This window comes from Cuculus canorus, chromosome 5 (genome assembly GCF_017976375.1).
Source record: "Cuculus canorus isolate bCucCan1 chromosome 5, bCucCan1.pri, whole genome shotgun sequence".
Lineage (NCBI taxonomy): Eukaryota > Metazoa > Chordata > Aves > Cuculiformes > Cuculidae > Cuculus > Cuculus canorus.
Window position 1 is genome coordinate 4,553,700 of NC_071405.1, and position 13,943 is coordinate 4,567,642.

Genomic DNA, 13,943 nt, shown 5'->3' on the forward strand with positions numbered 1-13,943 from the left:
CTGTGTTGCAGAGAATGCTGAAGTGAAACTTAAAGACTTTGTAATGGCTTTGAAGAACATGATCTTCACCGAAGACGAGGCCCGTTACATAGTGGAGGTGTTAAAGGAAAAATCGAGTGCCATTCATGACGTCCTGCAAAAGGTGAATGACCGCAGGTTGGGAGGGAGAAGACCCTTAAGCAGAAATTGGAAGATATGCTGTCAAATTAGCTCTATCAGTGTTCTGTTGTCATTTCTGTGTTCTGTCTTTAGAAGACTGTTTCCAGCTGGTGTGTGCTTACTTTGCATGCAGAAAGCAGTTGTCAGATGTCTCTGTGCTGCCATCTGCCATCTCATGGGCTGCCGAGACAGGCTGATGGGTTTTGACTGCTCCTAAAGAGCAGACATAACCATAGAGAATAAGGTGTTTAATGTAGAGCTGCTGATACAGCTGCATTGGCATGGTCGAAGGCTGTCTGGTGGCTTCCAGGAGTGATCTTTGAGTGTGTAAACAGGATAAGCCATAGTAGGAGTAAAGAAAAAGCTGCTGTGGTTGTGCACTGGGCCGGCTAATTCTGTGTTTTGAAGAATCTCCGTTATAGGTCCATATGTTCCGGTCTGCTGCATTCTTTGGTTATTTTTTTATAGTATCATAGGATAATTCAGATTTGAAAAGGATCTCAGGCAGTCTGTAGCCCAGTGTTCCTACTCGACCAGCTCTGAGGTCAGGCCACACTGCTGAGGTTTTATCCTGTCTTGCTTGAAGCCTTCGGCGACTGAGACTGCTCAGCCCCTCGGGGCAACCTGTGCCAGTGCTTGGCACTTTTTTATTTTTCTTTTTTAAATGTCTTTATTAAGACAGAAGAGAGTGGTGACCACCAATATCTTACAAATATCTACTCTCCATCCCATGACTGATTACGGTTGTCGCTTCGTGCTTATAACATCCTGTTTGTCACACTCCAAGTCTTGCAGTTCTGTATTCTTCTGCAGATATGATACCAGAACAGAAATGCAGAACTGGATGTGTGTCAATGCAGTTATTGCAATATAGTAGTGTATCACATCATTTGGGTTGGAAGGGACTTCAGGAGGTCATACAGTACAGCCGCCTCCTCAGAACAGGGTCAATGTTGAATTTGGCACTGTTGCACAAGAACTTGTCCATTTGGGACTTTAAAGCCTCCAAGGACAAAGACTTCGCGTTGTTTCTGGGTCCCTGTTTCAGTGCTTGACCACCCATTAGTAGTGGAATACCACTTGGAATGGTATTGCCTATTTTATTTGGAACAGCAGCCAACTTGCTATCTGTATTTTTTTATTTTAAAGGAAGGTTTGATTTTAGAGCTAAAGCTTTAGGATCAAATTGGGTTCCTGGGTTGGTATACAACCAAAAATTATAGGTTTCCGTAGATGGAATTATGAACGATTTCTGATCTGTAGCTTGTGTAAGATACTGGCAGCGTGTTTTGTGCTGAATACGTGTGCAAGAGCACTGAAGGAGAACTTCCAAACATATTCCGAGTGTGTTTAGGGAACTAAAGCTGCTTTGCTGCTTCAGTTATCAGACTTCATGGAGCACAGATTTTAGCAGGTTTGCCCCTTCATGGAGTTATTTCATTTTAGGAGCAGTATACAAATGACAGGACTGTGGGGATTGCTCTTCTTCTTTTCCCTGCAGGATCTCTGAAACCTTGTGTGTCAGTGTGCCAGTAGCCACGTAATTGTGTCGGCTGGGGCTCTCCTGTGAAGTGGAAGGAGGGACCAGATCAGTGTTCCCTTTTTTTCCCTTTGTAGTGAGATATTTCAAGAGATTAAGTTTAGATTATACTTGCTTTGAGTGTGGGTTGGACCAGGCTATCTTAGAAGTCTTTTCCAACCTCAGTTATTGAATGATTCAGCATCTATCTATCTCTTTCCTTTATTTCTCTTAATGGCTGTTCTTTATTTTCCCCAGTGCCACCGTAGCAGCTTTCTTCCAACATGGAAGCACCTTAAGAGCCCATTTATTCTCTTTATTGGTTTTGGTGCATTTGAAAATGCATTTCCTTGTGTAATGAAATTGGTGCTGCGGGATCCATTAGCAGCAGAATTGGGTACCGGTGGTGCCACGTACGCTGCACACACAGGCGATTCAGGGGCGGGAGGTGGGGTTCTTCCTCTCAAGTTTGCTCTGCTGACTGCTCTTGTGCTGCTCTTCTGGCATGTATGATTGTTTTTACGTACCTTTGCTGCAGGCTAGCAAGGCTGAGTCGGCTGCAGCTCTACACCAGCTACAAGAAAAAGAGAAAATGCTTGCTGCGATGAAGGAGGAGGCAGCCGTTGCGAAGGAGCAGTGCAAGCAGCTAACCCAGGTAAAGCTAAAGACGTTCATGTGTAGTGAGAGCCGTGAGAGACAAGCAGAGGCTTTTAGGACTAGCAGCCAGCAAATGGTGGCTTACCGAGCTTAGAATAAATTGAAAGATATAACTTTTTTTTGTATGGAAAAAGCTGGGAAAGCTTGCTAAGACACCATGTTTGGTTTTATGATGCTATTAATGTGTTTATGCAGAGTAGAGTTTGTTTACTGAGACTTTTAGGCTGAGACTATTTATCTTTTCAAAAGATTACTTTAAAAACACTTTCCTTCATGAGTATAATATGGATCTGTAGATGCAAATACTGAACACCTTTTCTGCATCACACTTTTAATTTGCTACATGTTCTTTTATAGCATTCACACACTTGTGTGCTTCTGGGCACAGCAGTCATCAGTTTGCTTCAAGGAGGAAGGTACAGAAGGCTCAGGCTGCTGGCTTAGCCTCTGGATTCGCAGCTCTGATTGCGTTCGGCTTACAGGGCTGCTGATGTATTGCTGTCCAGACTCGTAAATGAAACCTGACTTCTCATTTTTATGGAGATTTCAGAGGAACCAGTTACGGTAGAACAAATAATTAGGCAGATATGGAGTGAATGAAGGACTCTTGTGGGAAGGATTCTTGTATTTTGGGTCGCTTTGAAAGACACAGGCATCAGTTTGTGTTTTGGGACAAGAGTTGGGCACAGAAAGTTAGGTGACTAAAGAGGAGCACTGGTCAGAGGACATGGAATTTGGGAATCTTGGCAGAAAAGAAGAAAGGAGTGAGTGAATGAGTTGCTGGCAGGACATGGGTAGGTGTGCATTTGCAGGTGGGAACGAGAGGTTTGGGATAGTCCATATGTAATGGCAGGGAGAAGGGACTTGTGATGTGTTCGGAGGCATGAAAAAAGATCTCTGGCTCAGGACTGCAGAATGAAAGTGGGGAGGTATCTGCTGGTGAAGGAGCAGAGGGAATGCGTGAAGGAGCCTGGGTGTGGAGGAAGCCAGTGTTGTTGGGGGGAAAAAACATCTGCAAGGCAGTGTTTCAGGAGGCAAGGTAGGACCTGCTGGAATTTTTGCCATCTGGATTGGGGGAGGGAAAGGAGGAGGAATAAATGGGTGTTCCTGGAAGCTAGGAGAAAGTGGGTAAAAGCAAAGTTGCTGCAGTGTCAAACTAGCAAGATAAACAAGAGAGAAAACTCAGCTTGACTGACAAAAAGCTCTTATCTGCCAAGTAACGTGTTTCTCTGAAAACACAGCCCAGAGCTATGGAGGGACTTCAAGGTACAGAGATGTGCCTGCAGGAGTGTTGATAAAGATGATAACTGAGAGGATAAATGAGAGCAAGAGGTGCCTGACATCAGAAGTATTTGGCAAAACACGAGCTAGGTGAAAGTTAATCTCCCCAAGATCTCTTGCGGGGTGGCTGGGTGAGTGAGAACTGCAGATGGATGGTGGAACTGGTGGAGGGGTAGAAGGAAGCTGCGATATATCCTTGTACCTTTGTTGCATCTTTGCAAGTGCAAATATAACTTGGAGGAGGCTTTGTGTCAAGCTGTTTAGACTGTGTTTTCAGAATCATAGAATCATAGAATCACTAGGTTGGAAGGGACCCACTGGGTCATCGAGTCCAACTATTGCTAACACTCCCTAAACCATGCCCCTAAGCACCTCGTCCACCCGTCCCTTAAACACCTCCAGAAGTGGCTTAAAACTTCTGTTGTGACTAAAGTTCTTAAGAACCTCAGAAAACTTGGGCTTGGGAACTCGTGTCACCTATTTTGTTCACGGGGAGCAGCCTCCTGAAGGCAGAAAGTTGGGTCTGAAAGGAGATGGTAGCTTTTATTTAAATTGAAATGAGAAAAAGCCATAATTAGTCTGAAGAGATGGAGGGTATTCAGGCTAATAATTTAGAGCACTTAAATTAGGTGTCAAGGCTCCTTGACACTGTAAGGAGCTTTGTGGCATAGCTGGTGACACTTGAACCTGGTTCTGGGATGGAAGTTTGCTGGAAGCTGCACTTAATGTTTATGCTTGCTGCATTTGTAGTGCAGAGGAGCAGCTTTATGGATTTCTCAGGTGTCTGGGTTGATTTACTGGCTAATAAATGATTAATCTAAATAGCAATGTGTATTTTCATCTGAAAGCTGTAATATTGAGTCGTGCTGGTGAGATCCAGAACTGTTGCTGGATTCTATAGCCCATCTCCTGTATTCAGTGTTGGCTTTGCAACCTGCTACAAAGCAGCTCCATGGTTTGCCCCAGTTCTTTACCTGTGTGCTTCCATTTTACTAAACTTGGGATGAAAATCTATGCCCTATGCGATACTTGGTAGAAATAAGAATCCAGTACTTCCGAGACAATAGAAGATCAGTGTTCAAATTAGCAAATCTCTTTTTAATAAATGTGAAGTTATGCTGATCGTAAATCTTCGTAAAGAGAAGAGAAAGCTCCATGGAGACTTTATAGCAACATTCTAGTACTCGAGGGGGCCTATGAGAAAGCTTTGGAGAGACTTTATACAAGGGCTTGTAGTGATAGGATGAGGGAGGATGGCTTTAAATTGGAAGGGGGGAGATTTAGACTAGATATTAGGAAGAAATTCTTCACAATGAGGGTGGTGAGGCCCTGGCAGAGGTTGCCCAGGGAAGTAGTGGCTGCCCCATCCCTGGAGGTGTTGAAGACCAGGTTGGATTGGGACTTTGAGCAACCACATCCAGTGGGAGGTGTCCCTGCCCATGGCAGGGGCGTGGAACTGGATGGGCTTTGAGTTTTTTTCCAACCCAAACCATTCTGTGAATCTGTAAAGGTGCTGGAAGTTTGATCAGGTCTAATGCTAATTTGCCTGAGTGAAGATTGATGCTAACTTTGATTTGATGCCCACTTACTGTATTTTTAGTTGTCTTAAAGCACTGTTAGACTCTAGAAAGGAGCAGTAAGTGACTTCTTTCCTTTTTTTGTTCCACTTCCCACCCAAGGAGCTGGTTGCAGAAAAGGAGAGGAATGGCTTGATTACAGCAAAACTGCGAGAACGCATCAACACGCTGGAAAAGGAGCATGGCACTTTTCAGAACAAAATCCACGTTAGCTACCAAGAATCTCAGCAGATGAAGATGAAGGTAAATGCTTTACCAAAACTCTTGGAGTTCATGTTCATGCACAAGCAGGTCAGTGCTGATGATAGTGAAAATGCTGGCAAATAAACTTTCCAAGACTCGTTTTGGAGTTTTAGAAAGCAAACGGCTTTTATCAGGCCTCGGCTGCATGCAGGAATGATCTCCATCAATTGCGTGTAATGAGACGAGCTGGTTACAGAATGTATTTCCCACTTACATGAATATGCATGTATTTTCCCAGAAATCTTATGCATATTCTACTACTTTCCAAGGTCTAATTTGAATGTTATGAAACTTTGCAACAGTCAAAACTCTTGCTAATTTGGACCTGGCTCCAGCTCTCTCCTTGGCCTTGGATTTGAGATAGAAAACTCCAAACACAGGTGATTACAGAAGAAGAGACATCTGTTCAGCACAGATCATATTTCACACAAGCAGTTATTTTCAAAGAATGAACAGTGTCTGGAAAACACAGTTTTAAAGACAACATGCTACCAAAGAAAACATGCTACAAAAGGGATATTCTAAGGTTCAAAAGCCACAACTTGTTAGGTGAAAATTAACTGTACTTTAGCTTAAATAAAAATACACCACTTTATTGTAGTAGTAACTACTTCTTGCATCACTGAGAAATTGTTTTTTTAGCATTTGTTGTTTGCTCGTACAGAAACTGGCTGCACTGGTTACCCCAAGCCTTAGGTACAGCGTGCTGGTAGCTGGTGGTATCACACGTCTGCATGAGCATGGGATGCTTTGTGGCAGTTTCCTGGCTTAAAAAGAGAGACAAAATGACCTTGTAGGTGACTTTTGTAGTGCATGAAAGACCAGTGCTAGCTAGGCAGCTGGTCTCTGATCTGGTTACTTTTCCTTCTTGGTATTCTGCTGAGGTGTTATTCAATTAAAGGGTAAAATTGAACTGGAATACTCAACTTGAGAGCCACTAATGCTGACGATCATTTGCCAGCTGATAAATCTCCCTTTTAAAATTAAAATAAAGAGTGACAACATGGCAAAACGTACAAGAAATACCATTGCCTGGGAAAGGGCTTTGCTGAAAGTATTTGAAGGGCAGACACTCGCATTAAGACTCTTGTTGCTATCTTGAAGTTGTGTTGTAATAGAGTGACATCAGAAGTGTTTGCCTCATCAGATGAGACAACTCTTAATTCAGACTTATAAGAATAACAGCCCCTCTTATACCAGCCCGCTTGGTGTTTAGCTTTGACATTCTGGTATTTTTTGCTATACAACCGTCACGGTGTCAAGCCCAGCATGCGAACCTCACAGATTTAATGCCGTATCATAGAATCATAGAGTTGTTTAGGTTGGAAGGGACCTTAAAGATCTTTTTCTTCCAAACCCCTGGTGTGCGCAGGGACACCTCCCACCAGACCAGGTTGCTCCAAGCCTCATCCAACCTTGCCTTGAACACCTCCAAAGATAGGTCATTGTGACTTTTCCAGGCAACCTGTGCCAGGGCCTCCCAACCCTCAGCGTGAAGAATTTTTTGAATGTCGAATCTAAATCTTCCCCTTTCCAATTTAAGGCCATTCCCCCTCATCCTGTCACTCCAGGCCTTTGTAAAAAGTCCCTTCGCAGCTTTCTCGTAGCCCCTTTCAGTACTTGATGCTGCTCTAAGATCTCCCCAGAGTCTTCTCCAGGCTGAACAACCCCAACTCTCTCAGCCTGTGCTCGTAGCAGAGGTGCTTCAGCCCTGTATCTTCTGTTCTGGCACTCCAGAGAGCAGCATCTCTGCAGTGTTGGAGCAGACTACGTTCTTCTGAGCAGAGACAACTTCCTTTGAACCTATACAGACTGTTGCACACCAGGAGGGTGTAACTGTGGGCTGGAGAGGGGGAAGGAGATGCGGGCATGACCCTGTGGCTTTTGAACACTGCTGTCGCAATTACAGCTGGAGAAAGGATGCACCAAAGAACCAGTGCTCTGGTTCTGCTCCCCCTGCTGATACGCTGTGGCGTGGCAGAGAAGCTGAAACTTAATTGTTAGGGCTTCCAGTGACAAGGGATTCTGTCGTAATCTTGCGTGGCTGTTGGCTTTACCAAAAACGGAAGGGAGAAAGAACGGAAGGAAAGAACTCCATAACAAAGGTTATGAACTCCAAGGAACAGCTTGTTACCTGTGCTGATTCTGGGCTGCAGGTGGCTCTTCTAAAAGAGGCTGCTGTCTCCTGCTGTTTTGTTTGGATTTGGAATCATAGAATTGCTTGGAAAAGAGCTTTGAGATCATCAAGTCCAACTGTACCTGTCCACTACTAAACCATACTCCTAAGCACCTCATCTACCAGTCTTTTGAACCACTTTAGAGATCGTGACTCCACCACCTCCCTGGGCAGCCTCTGCCAGGGCCCGAGAGCCCTTTCTGTGAAGAAATTTTTCCTGATGCCTAATCTGAACTTGCCCTGGGACAACTTGAGGCCGTTTCCTCTTATCCTGTCACCTGTCACTTGGGAGAAGAGACCAACACTCACCTCACTATAGTTTCCTTTCAGGTAGTTGTAGACCGTGATGAGGTCTCCCCTCAGCCTCCTTTTCTCCAGGCTAAGCAGCCCCAGGTCCCTCAGCTGCTCCTCATAACCCTTGTTCTCCAGCTCCGTTCCCTTCTCTGCATGTGCTACAGCCCCTCAATATTCTTCTTGTAGTGAGGGGCCCAAAATTGAACCCAGGATTCGAGGTTTATATACAAACTCCTCACTGGTGAGTCAGCAATTTGAAACTGGGTGTTGGAAATGGTGTCAGCCGTATCTACAAACTGGCACTGGTAGAGGGCAGAAAGTGTTACAGCTGTAGGTGCTCAACGATGTTCAAAGCAACCTGTTGGGCTCTAAGATCGGTTTTGGTGTTGTGTGCTTATACAGAGTCCATCTTTCCATTTGAATCCTTTCCTTTGATTTTGTTTGCACTATTCTGAAGAAACTTTGGATTATCGGGGTTTTTTTTTCTACCTCAATTTGGAACCTTGTTGAAAGTGCAATCAAACCATGTTATTGCCTGAATAAAGGCTCTATTTCATAATCTTGACTTCAGGATATTAGGTCAACACTAGCTTTTTGCAGTGTGCATGCTCTCATAGAATAGTTGAGGTTGGAAAGGACCTCTAAGCTCATCCAGTCCAGCCATCAGCCCAACACCACTGTGCCTGCTAAACCATGTCCCAAGGTGCCACATCTACATGCTTTATGATCCTCGCCAGGGATGGAGACTCTGCTGCCCGGGGCAGCCTCTTTCAATGTTTCACCACTTTTTCAGTAAAGAAATTTTTCCTAATATCCAATCTAAACCTCCCCTGGTGCAACTTGAGGCCATTTCCTGTTGTCTCATCATTTATTACTTGGAAGAAGAGACCAACAGCCACCTTGTTACAACCTCCTTTCAGTTATCCTCTGTATATTGTTAGTTATTTTGTATTTTTTTATCTGTTATTTAGAGGTTTTGTAAATTTCTAATGTTAATTCACAGTGCATTCATTTTTATTTCTGCTTGGAAAAAAGAATATACTGATATCCAGTTATTGATCGATATCTGAAGTTATAGAGTGGAGTGCTCAGTATCCTCAGTAATGCTTGTGCATTATTCAAAATTTGGTGATCTTGGGCTGATAGTTGGACTTGATGATCCTGGAGGTATTTTTCAACCCTAATGATTCTATAAAAAAGTAGGATTGCCTTGATACACAAGTTGATAAGTTGGTATAAAAGGAAACTGCTGCTTTTATTCAAACAAGAGAGTCTGAGTTGCACAGTGTAAGAGTGGGTGTGTGAGAAGGAGGTAGAGCTTCTTCTCCCCTCCTCCAAATATCTACTTAGTTTTATTTATTTAAAGTGATGTGATATCTGCTGTTACAAGTTGTGGGTTTTTTTTTTTAATTGCTTCTTAGTTTAATCCTTTTTGTAATTGATCTTTTTTCCCCTATCAGTTCCAGCAACTTCGTGAGCAGGTGGAGGCAGAAATAAGCCACCTGAAGCAGGAAAACGGTATCCTGAGAGATGCTGTCAGTACTTCTACCAATCAAATGGAAAGCAAGTACGTTAGCAGCTACTAAAAGCTCTGTGTTTAAGTCTTCCCTGAAGAGGCTCCTTTTGTTTCCATCTCCTTGACTGTCTCTGAATTTATGGTTAAACTAGAAACAGAGTTATTTTGGGCTGGGGCGGTAGCTGTTTGTATCTGCATTGAGCCAAGGCTTTCAAAACCAGTTACTGTCTCTTATCAGTTTTAGCTTGTAGAGTGTGAGTGCTGAGACTTCAACAGAGAAGTGAAGAGGTGTGCAGCCACAGTTGATGTTTTTGACAGGGTGCCCTTTCCCCTGGGGCTTTAGGAGAGGTGCTGACGCTGGCTTCCTGGGAGGATGAGGGATCTGTAGTCATAAATCAGTCTTTCAATAAGGAAAAAACAATCTCGGCACCCCACGGTTAACGGTACCTTGGACTTATCTGCTGGTGTTGCAAATGCTTGGAGAAACAAAATGGCATCTCGAGGTTTCATTTCTTGTGAGTTATGACTTAGGCTGCCCTGAGCTGGCAGAGAGGATTGTGTGTATCATAGCAAAAGCTGAGTATCCTGGTAAGATGAGTGAATTGCTGCCAGTGGGCTTCTTCCGTAAAGCAAACCTAACACTTTATATCCTCTCAGATATTTGATTTGTTATTGTTGGAGACCATAATGTCAAAACCACTGTCAGGACTTGGAAAGGGCTCTGTGTTTTCCTTTTCTGCCTATGCGGTTCTTGCAGAGATGTTGCTGCTTTATGGACCTTTGTGTTAACAGTTTCTGTAGCTCAGCAGTGCTGTGTTCTGCTCCCTGCATGTGTCCTCCCGCAGCAGCTTGATCAGCGCTCAGAGAAGGGTGCTGTTACCTTGATTTTAGCTCTCCCGTTTGTAGAAATGAAGCATCGTTATCTCTTAGACAGTTATCTCAAAAAATGCTTAATTTAAGTGAACTTAGGATAAAAATAAAATCCTTTTTATTTGCTTAGACACAAAGGGGAGCCTTTTAAAGTCTTCCCTTGGGCTATACAAATGCTGCTTCTCTCCGTGAGTGAAAGAGCGCATCAGATACCATTATAAGTTAATACATAAGTCAAGGACAGGAGACAAAGTATAGTCTGAAGAGATGCGTTCAGTAGTCCAGGAGGAATAGTCTTGAGTAAGTCAGAGATCAATAATCCTTTTAGGAAGAGGAAAGGAATGTGAATTTCAATGAGAGACTTTTCCTTATGCTGAGCCTCTTCAGTTTATGTAACCCTGGCAAAATTATGCCCATCAGCTTGCAAACCTTTTAAACTGATGCTTGTGGCTTATTGCTGACCTTTTGTTTCTGACACAGTGCTGTGCTGATGACCAGGAGTACCCGACCCTCATCCCTTCCCTATGATGAAGCAGTGTAGGGGGGGGAATAAACCCACCCAGTACAGCCCTCTGACTGCAAATACAGGACTTGGTGTTGATATTTGAGTAGCTGTTGTTATGGCCTATGTGCTTCTTGTGTTTAAAAACCCCAAAGGAAACCAAAAACCAAACCCCTGTGGAAATGTTTGTTTTTAGGCAGTCGGCTGAGCTGAACAAACTGCGCCAGGATTGTGCTCGGCTGGTGAATGAGCTGGGAGAGAAGAACAGCAAACTGCAACAAGAGGAGCTCCAGAAGAAGAACGCAGAGCAGGCAGTTGCTCAACTAAAGGTGACTTGAGTTTTCTCTGCCTGTCGAGTTGTGCTCAAGGCTTTATCTGAGCCAAGTATGAATCGAGTGGGACATGTGTGTGAGAACTGCTTAAGCCACTTCCCTGGCGACTAAATCTGTCATATTTTTATGTGCAAGTATCTATTTTCAGATAGGCTGAGCTAGCCTATGGGTTTCTTTAGTATTTTTATTCCATGCTCTGGGTTTTGAGTTATGAGAAACCCCTCTATGAAGTGAAACTTCTCCTTCCAGATAAATACCTTTAGAAAGCTTAACCTGTGGTGTTGAACTTTGCTTTCTATAAGCATACAATTCCAGCAAGGTTCAATATTTTGGAGTCGTTCATCCAGATGGTGATGTCCTTGGGTGGTTTTCGTTTGAAACACTGTGTTTTTGCTTAAATGCACGCTTATTTTTTAAAATAAATACATGTTTTAAGAGTTAGTCTAAATAGACTGGCTTCCTTTTCTTTGGAAAAAAGTCTTTATTAATTTTTTTCCTTGGGTGACAATGCCAATCCAGAGCTCATTACTTTTTTCCTATTTGCAATTAATTCATAGATACCCAGAATTCTCTGTGCCTCCAGCTATTGCAGGTGGAGAGTTGGTATCTGGAGCGCAGACAAGTTTTAATTACTAGATGCAGGTTTATGTGACTAGTTGAGCTTCTAGTGTTAGTTCTGAACTTGCAGGGCAAAGATGCTACACTTTGATATTACAGAAACCATCCTGTTAGGAGCCTGCAATGAAATCCTCTTTGCAATTTGCCTTTCAAATTAATAGGCTAAACTGCTCTAGGAGGAGGATTACAGGACATTTTCTCTCTGATGTGCCCTAATGGAAGCAAGAAACAATTTTGTTTCATTGCCATATGTTCTGGGAATAGCACTAAAGAGGTGCACTTAAAAAATAAATTAAAGGTGTGACTGTTTTTTATTCATCGAATTTCTCTTCAATGTGAAGGTCCAGCAGCAGGAAGCAGAGAGAAGATGGGAAGAAATCCAGGCTTATCTCAGGAAAAGAACAGCAGAACACGAAGCAGCACAGCAAGGCACGTAGCACAGCATTCCCATGTAACACAGTTCCCAAATAACACTTGCCGCAGTGATTTGGCTGTTGCTGTTTGTTAAAAAAGGGCATTATCAAGTAAATGGCTTAAATAAAGCTTAGGTGAAGTCGGTGCTGCTTCAGCACCCTGGGGAAATAGTGTGTTGTGATACCGGTTAGCGTGAATGCTGATGAGGGAACCAAACCTTGGCTTGCTGGAATGAGGCTGCTAAACAACCTCCCCGTTTACAGTGAAAGCTGTTTCTCGCAGAATTAAATATATACTTCTGAATTAAAATCTTGATATTTCTCCCACAGATGTGCAGAATAAGCTTGTGGCCAAAGACAATGAAATCCAGAGCTTGCACAGTAAACTTACTGATACAATGGTTTCAAAACAGCAGCTGGAGCAGAGGATGTTGCAGTTAATGGAAGCTGAGCAAAAGAGGGCTTCTGCGGAGGACTCCATGCAAATGCAGGTGCAGGTAAGTATTGCTGAAGTATCTCAAGGGTCTGGTTTTTCCTTCCTTTTTTTTTTTCCCCCTATAGAAACACAGTAATAGCCTTGAAATGCTGCTTTAGTAAAGCTTTCCCAGTGAATAAAGAATGAGAAAAGCTGTGCCAGGCTGTCTTCTGGCCACATATGAAGTGAGACCTCATGTGTGTTGCTGGGAGGAGGTCTGGGCCAATCTCACACTTGAGAAACACTCCAGGCAGCTTGGGAAAAGATGCTGACCCAGGCAACTTCCTAAGCTGTGAAATGACGCTATCGTCTGGGGAACACCCTGGAAGAGCAGCTGTGTGCCTTTGATGTTTGTGAGAGCTCTCTGGAGTGATCGCTCTCCTCCTGGCATCAAGTGGTGACAGGCAGCATGGACACAGATCTTGAGAGCTACAGGGAAACCAAATTGCGTATGGTGGGGCAGGGAATATTTTTCTTTTGATACAGAACAGGTTCTTACGTTTCAAACTGGTTGATCTCAGTGGGGAGAAAAGTAGCACTTTGTAAAGTGTCTGACATGTAAATGCTAAAAATGTTTTTACTAAATGTAATCATGGCAAAGAACTAAACCTAGGAGAAGCTGACTAGCTGCACGTCTCAGCCTGCTTTTCTTTCTGTGCTCTCTTACAAGGAGCTGATTGAGCAGAACGATGCTTTGAATGCCCAGCTTCAAAAGTTCCATTCACAAATGGCAGCCCAGGTACAGCGTCTTCCTTTTGCTGTCTTGAATTGTGAACTTCCAATGAAAGATGTTTTTGTACCTGATAGGAGATATGTAATGCTGAAAGCAAAGACTCATTAGCATTCTGTTTTCTGATGCTTCCCAAGCTGTTGTAAAACCTAAGCCTCTGTGCTTGTTGGGGAAAAAAAATTCACTTATTTCTTCCTGTATTGGCTTTAATTTATAACCAAAGGGTACAAGACCTCTTTGAATGCTTGTTTTCTGTAGCTTTACATGTGTACAATTCTGTCTTGTGGTTCTTTGGTCCTGCGAACTATCCGATTGTGCTTTTCCCCTGTGCATCAGGTTGAGAAGCAGTGTCTTACAGAAGCTCCCATATAAAGCTGCTTCTTCGTTCCAGCGGTGATTTCTGTGCAGAAGATAAAAACCAAACCACCAAACCTGCACAATTCTAAATTCTTCTAATTTCTGAAATTTTAACAGTTTTTTTTAGTTTAAAATAGTTTAAAATTTTAGTTTCAGTAGTTTTTTTTCCAGCCATGATTTCTGTGGTAGACACTATTTAAAACCTTGGAGTTCACTGGAGTTAT

The 13,943-nt window shown here is 43.1% G+C and overlaps 1 protein-coding gene across 13 annotated transcripts in view; it reads left to right on the forward strand.

Moving 5' to 3' along the window:
• KTN1 (kinectin 1) overlaps nt 1-13,943 on the forward strand; it is a 91,272-nt gene that overhangs the window by 36,253 nt on the left and 41,076 nt on the right. For all 13 annotated transcript variants that reach the window (XM_054067739.1, XM_054067746.1, XM_054067747.1 and 10 more), the window contains exons 5-12: nt 12-142; nt 2,217-2,333; nt 5,296-5,436; nt 9,367-9,473; nt 10,991-11,123; nt 12,086-12,173; nt 12,488-12,654; nt 13,303-13,371. In XM_054067739.1, coding sequence (XP_053923714.1) covers nt 12-142; nt 2,217-2,333; nt 5,296-5,436; nt 9,367-9,473; nt 10,991-11,123; nt 12,086-12,173; nt 12,488-12,654; nt 13,303-13,371 — 953 coding nt within the window. The remainder of the gene's footprint in view (nt 1-11; nt 143-2,216; nt 2,334-5,295; nt 5,437-9,366; nt 9,474-10,990; nt 11,124-12,085; nt 12,174-12,487; nt 12,655-13,302; nt 13,372-13,943) is intronic.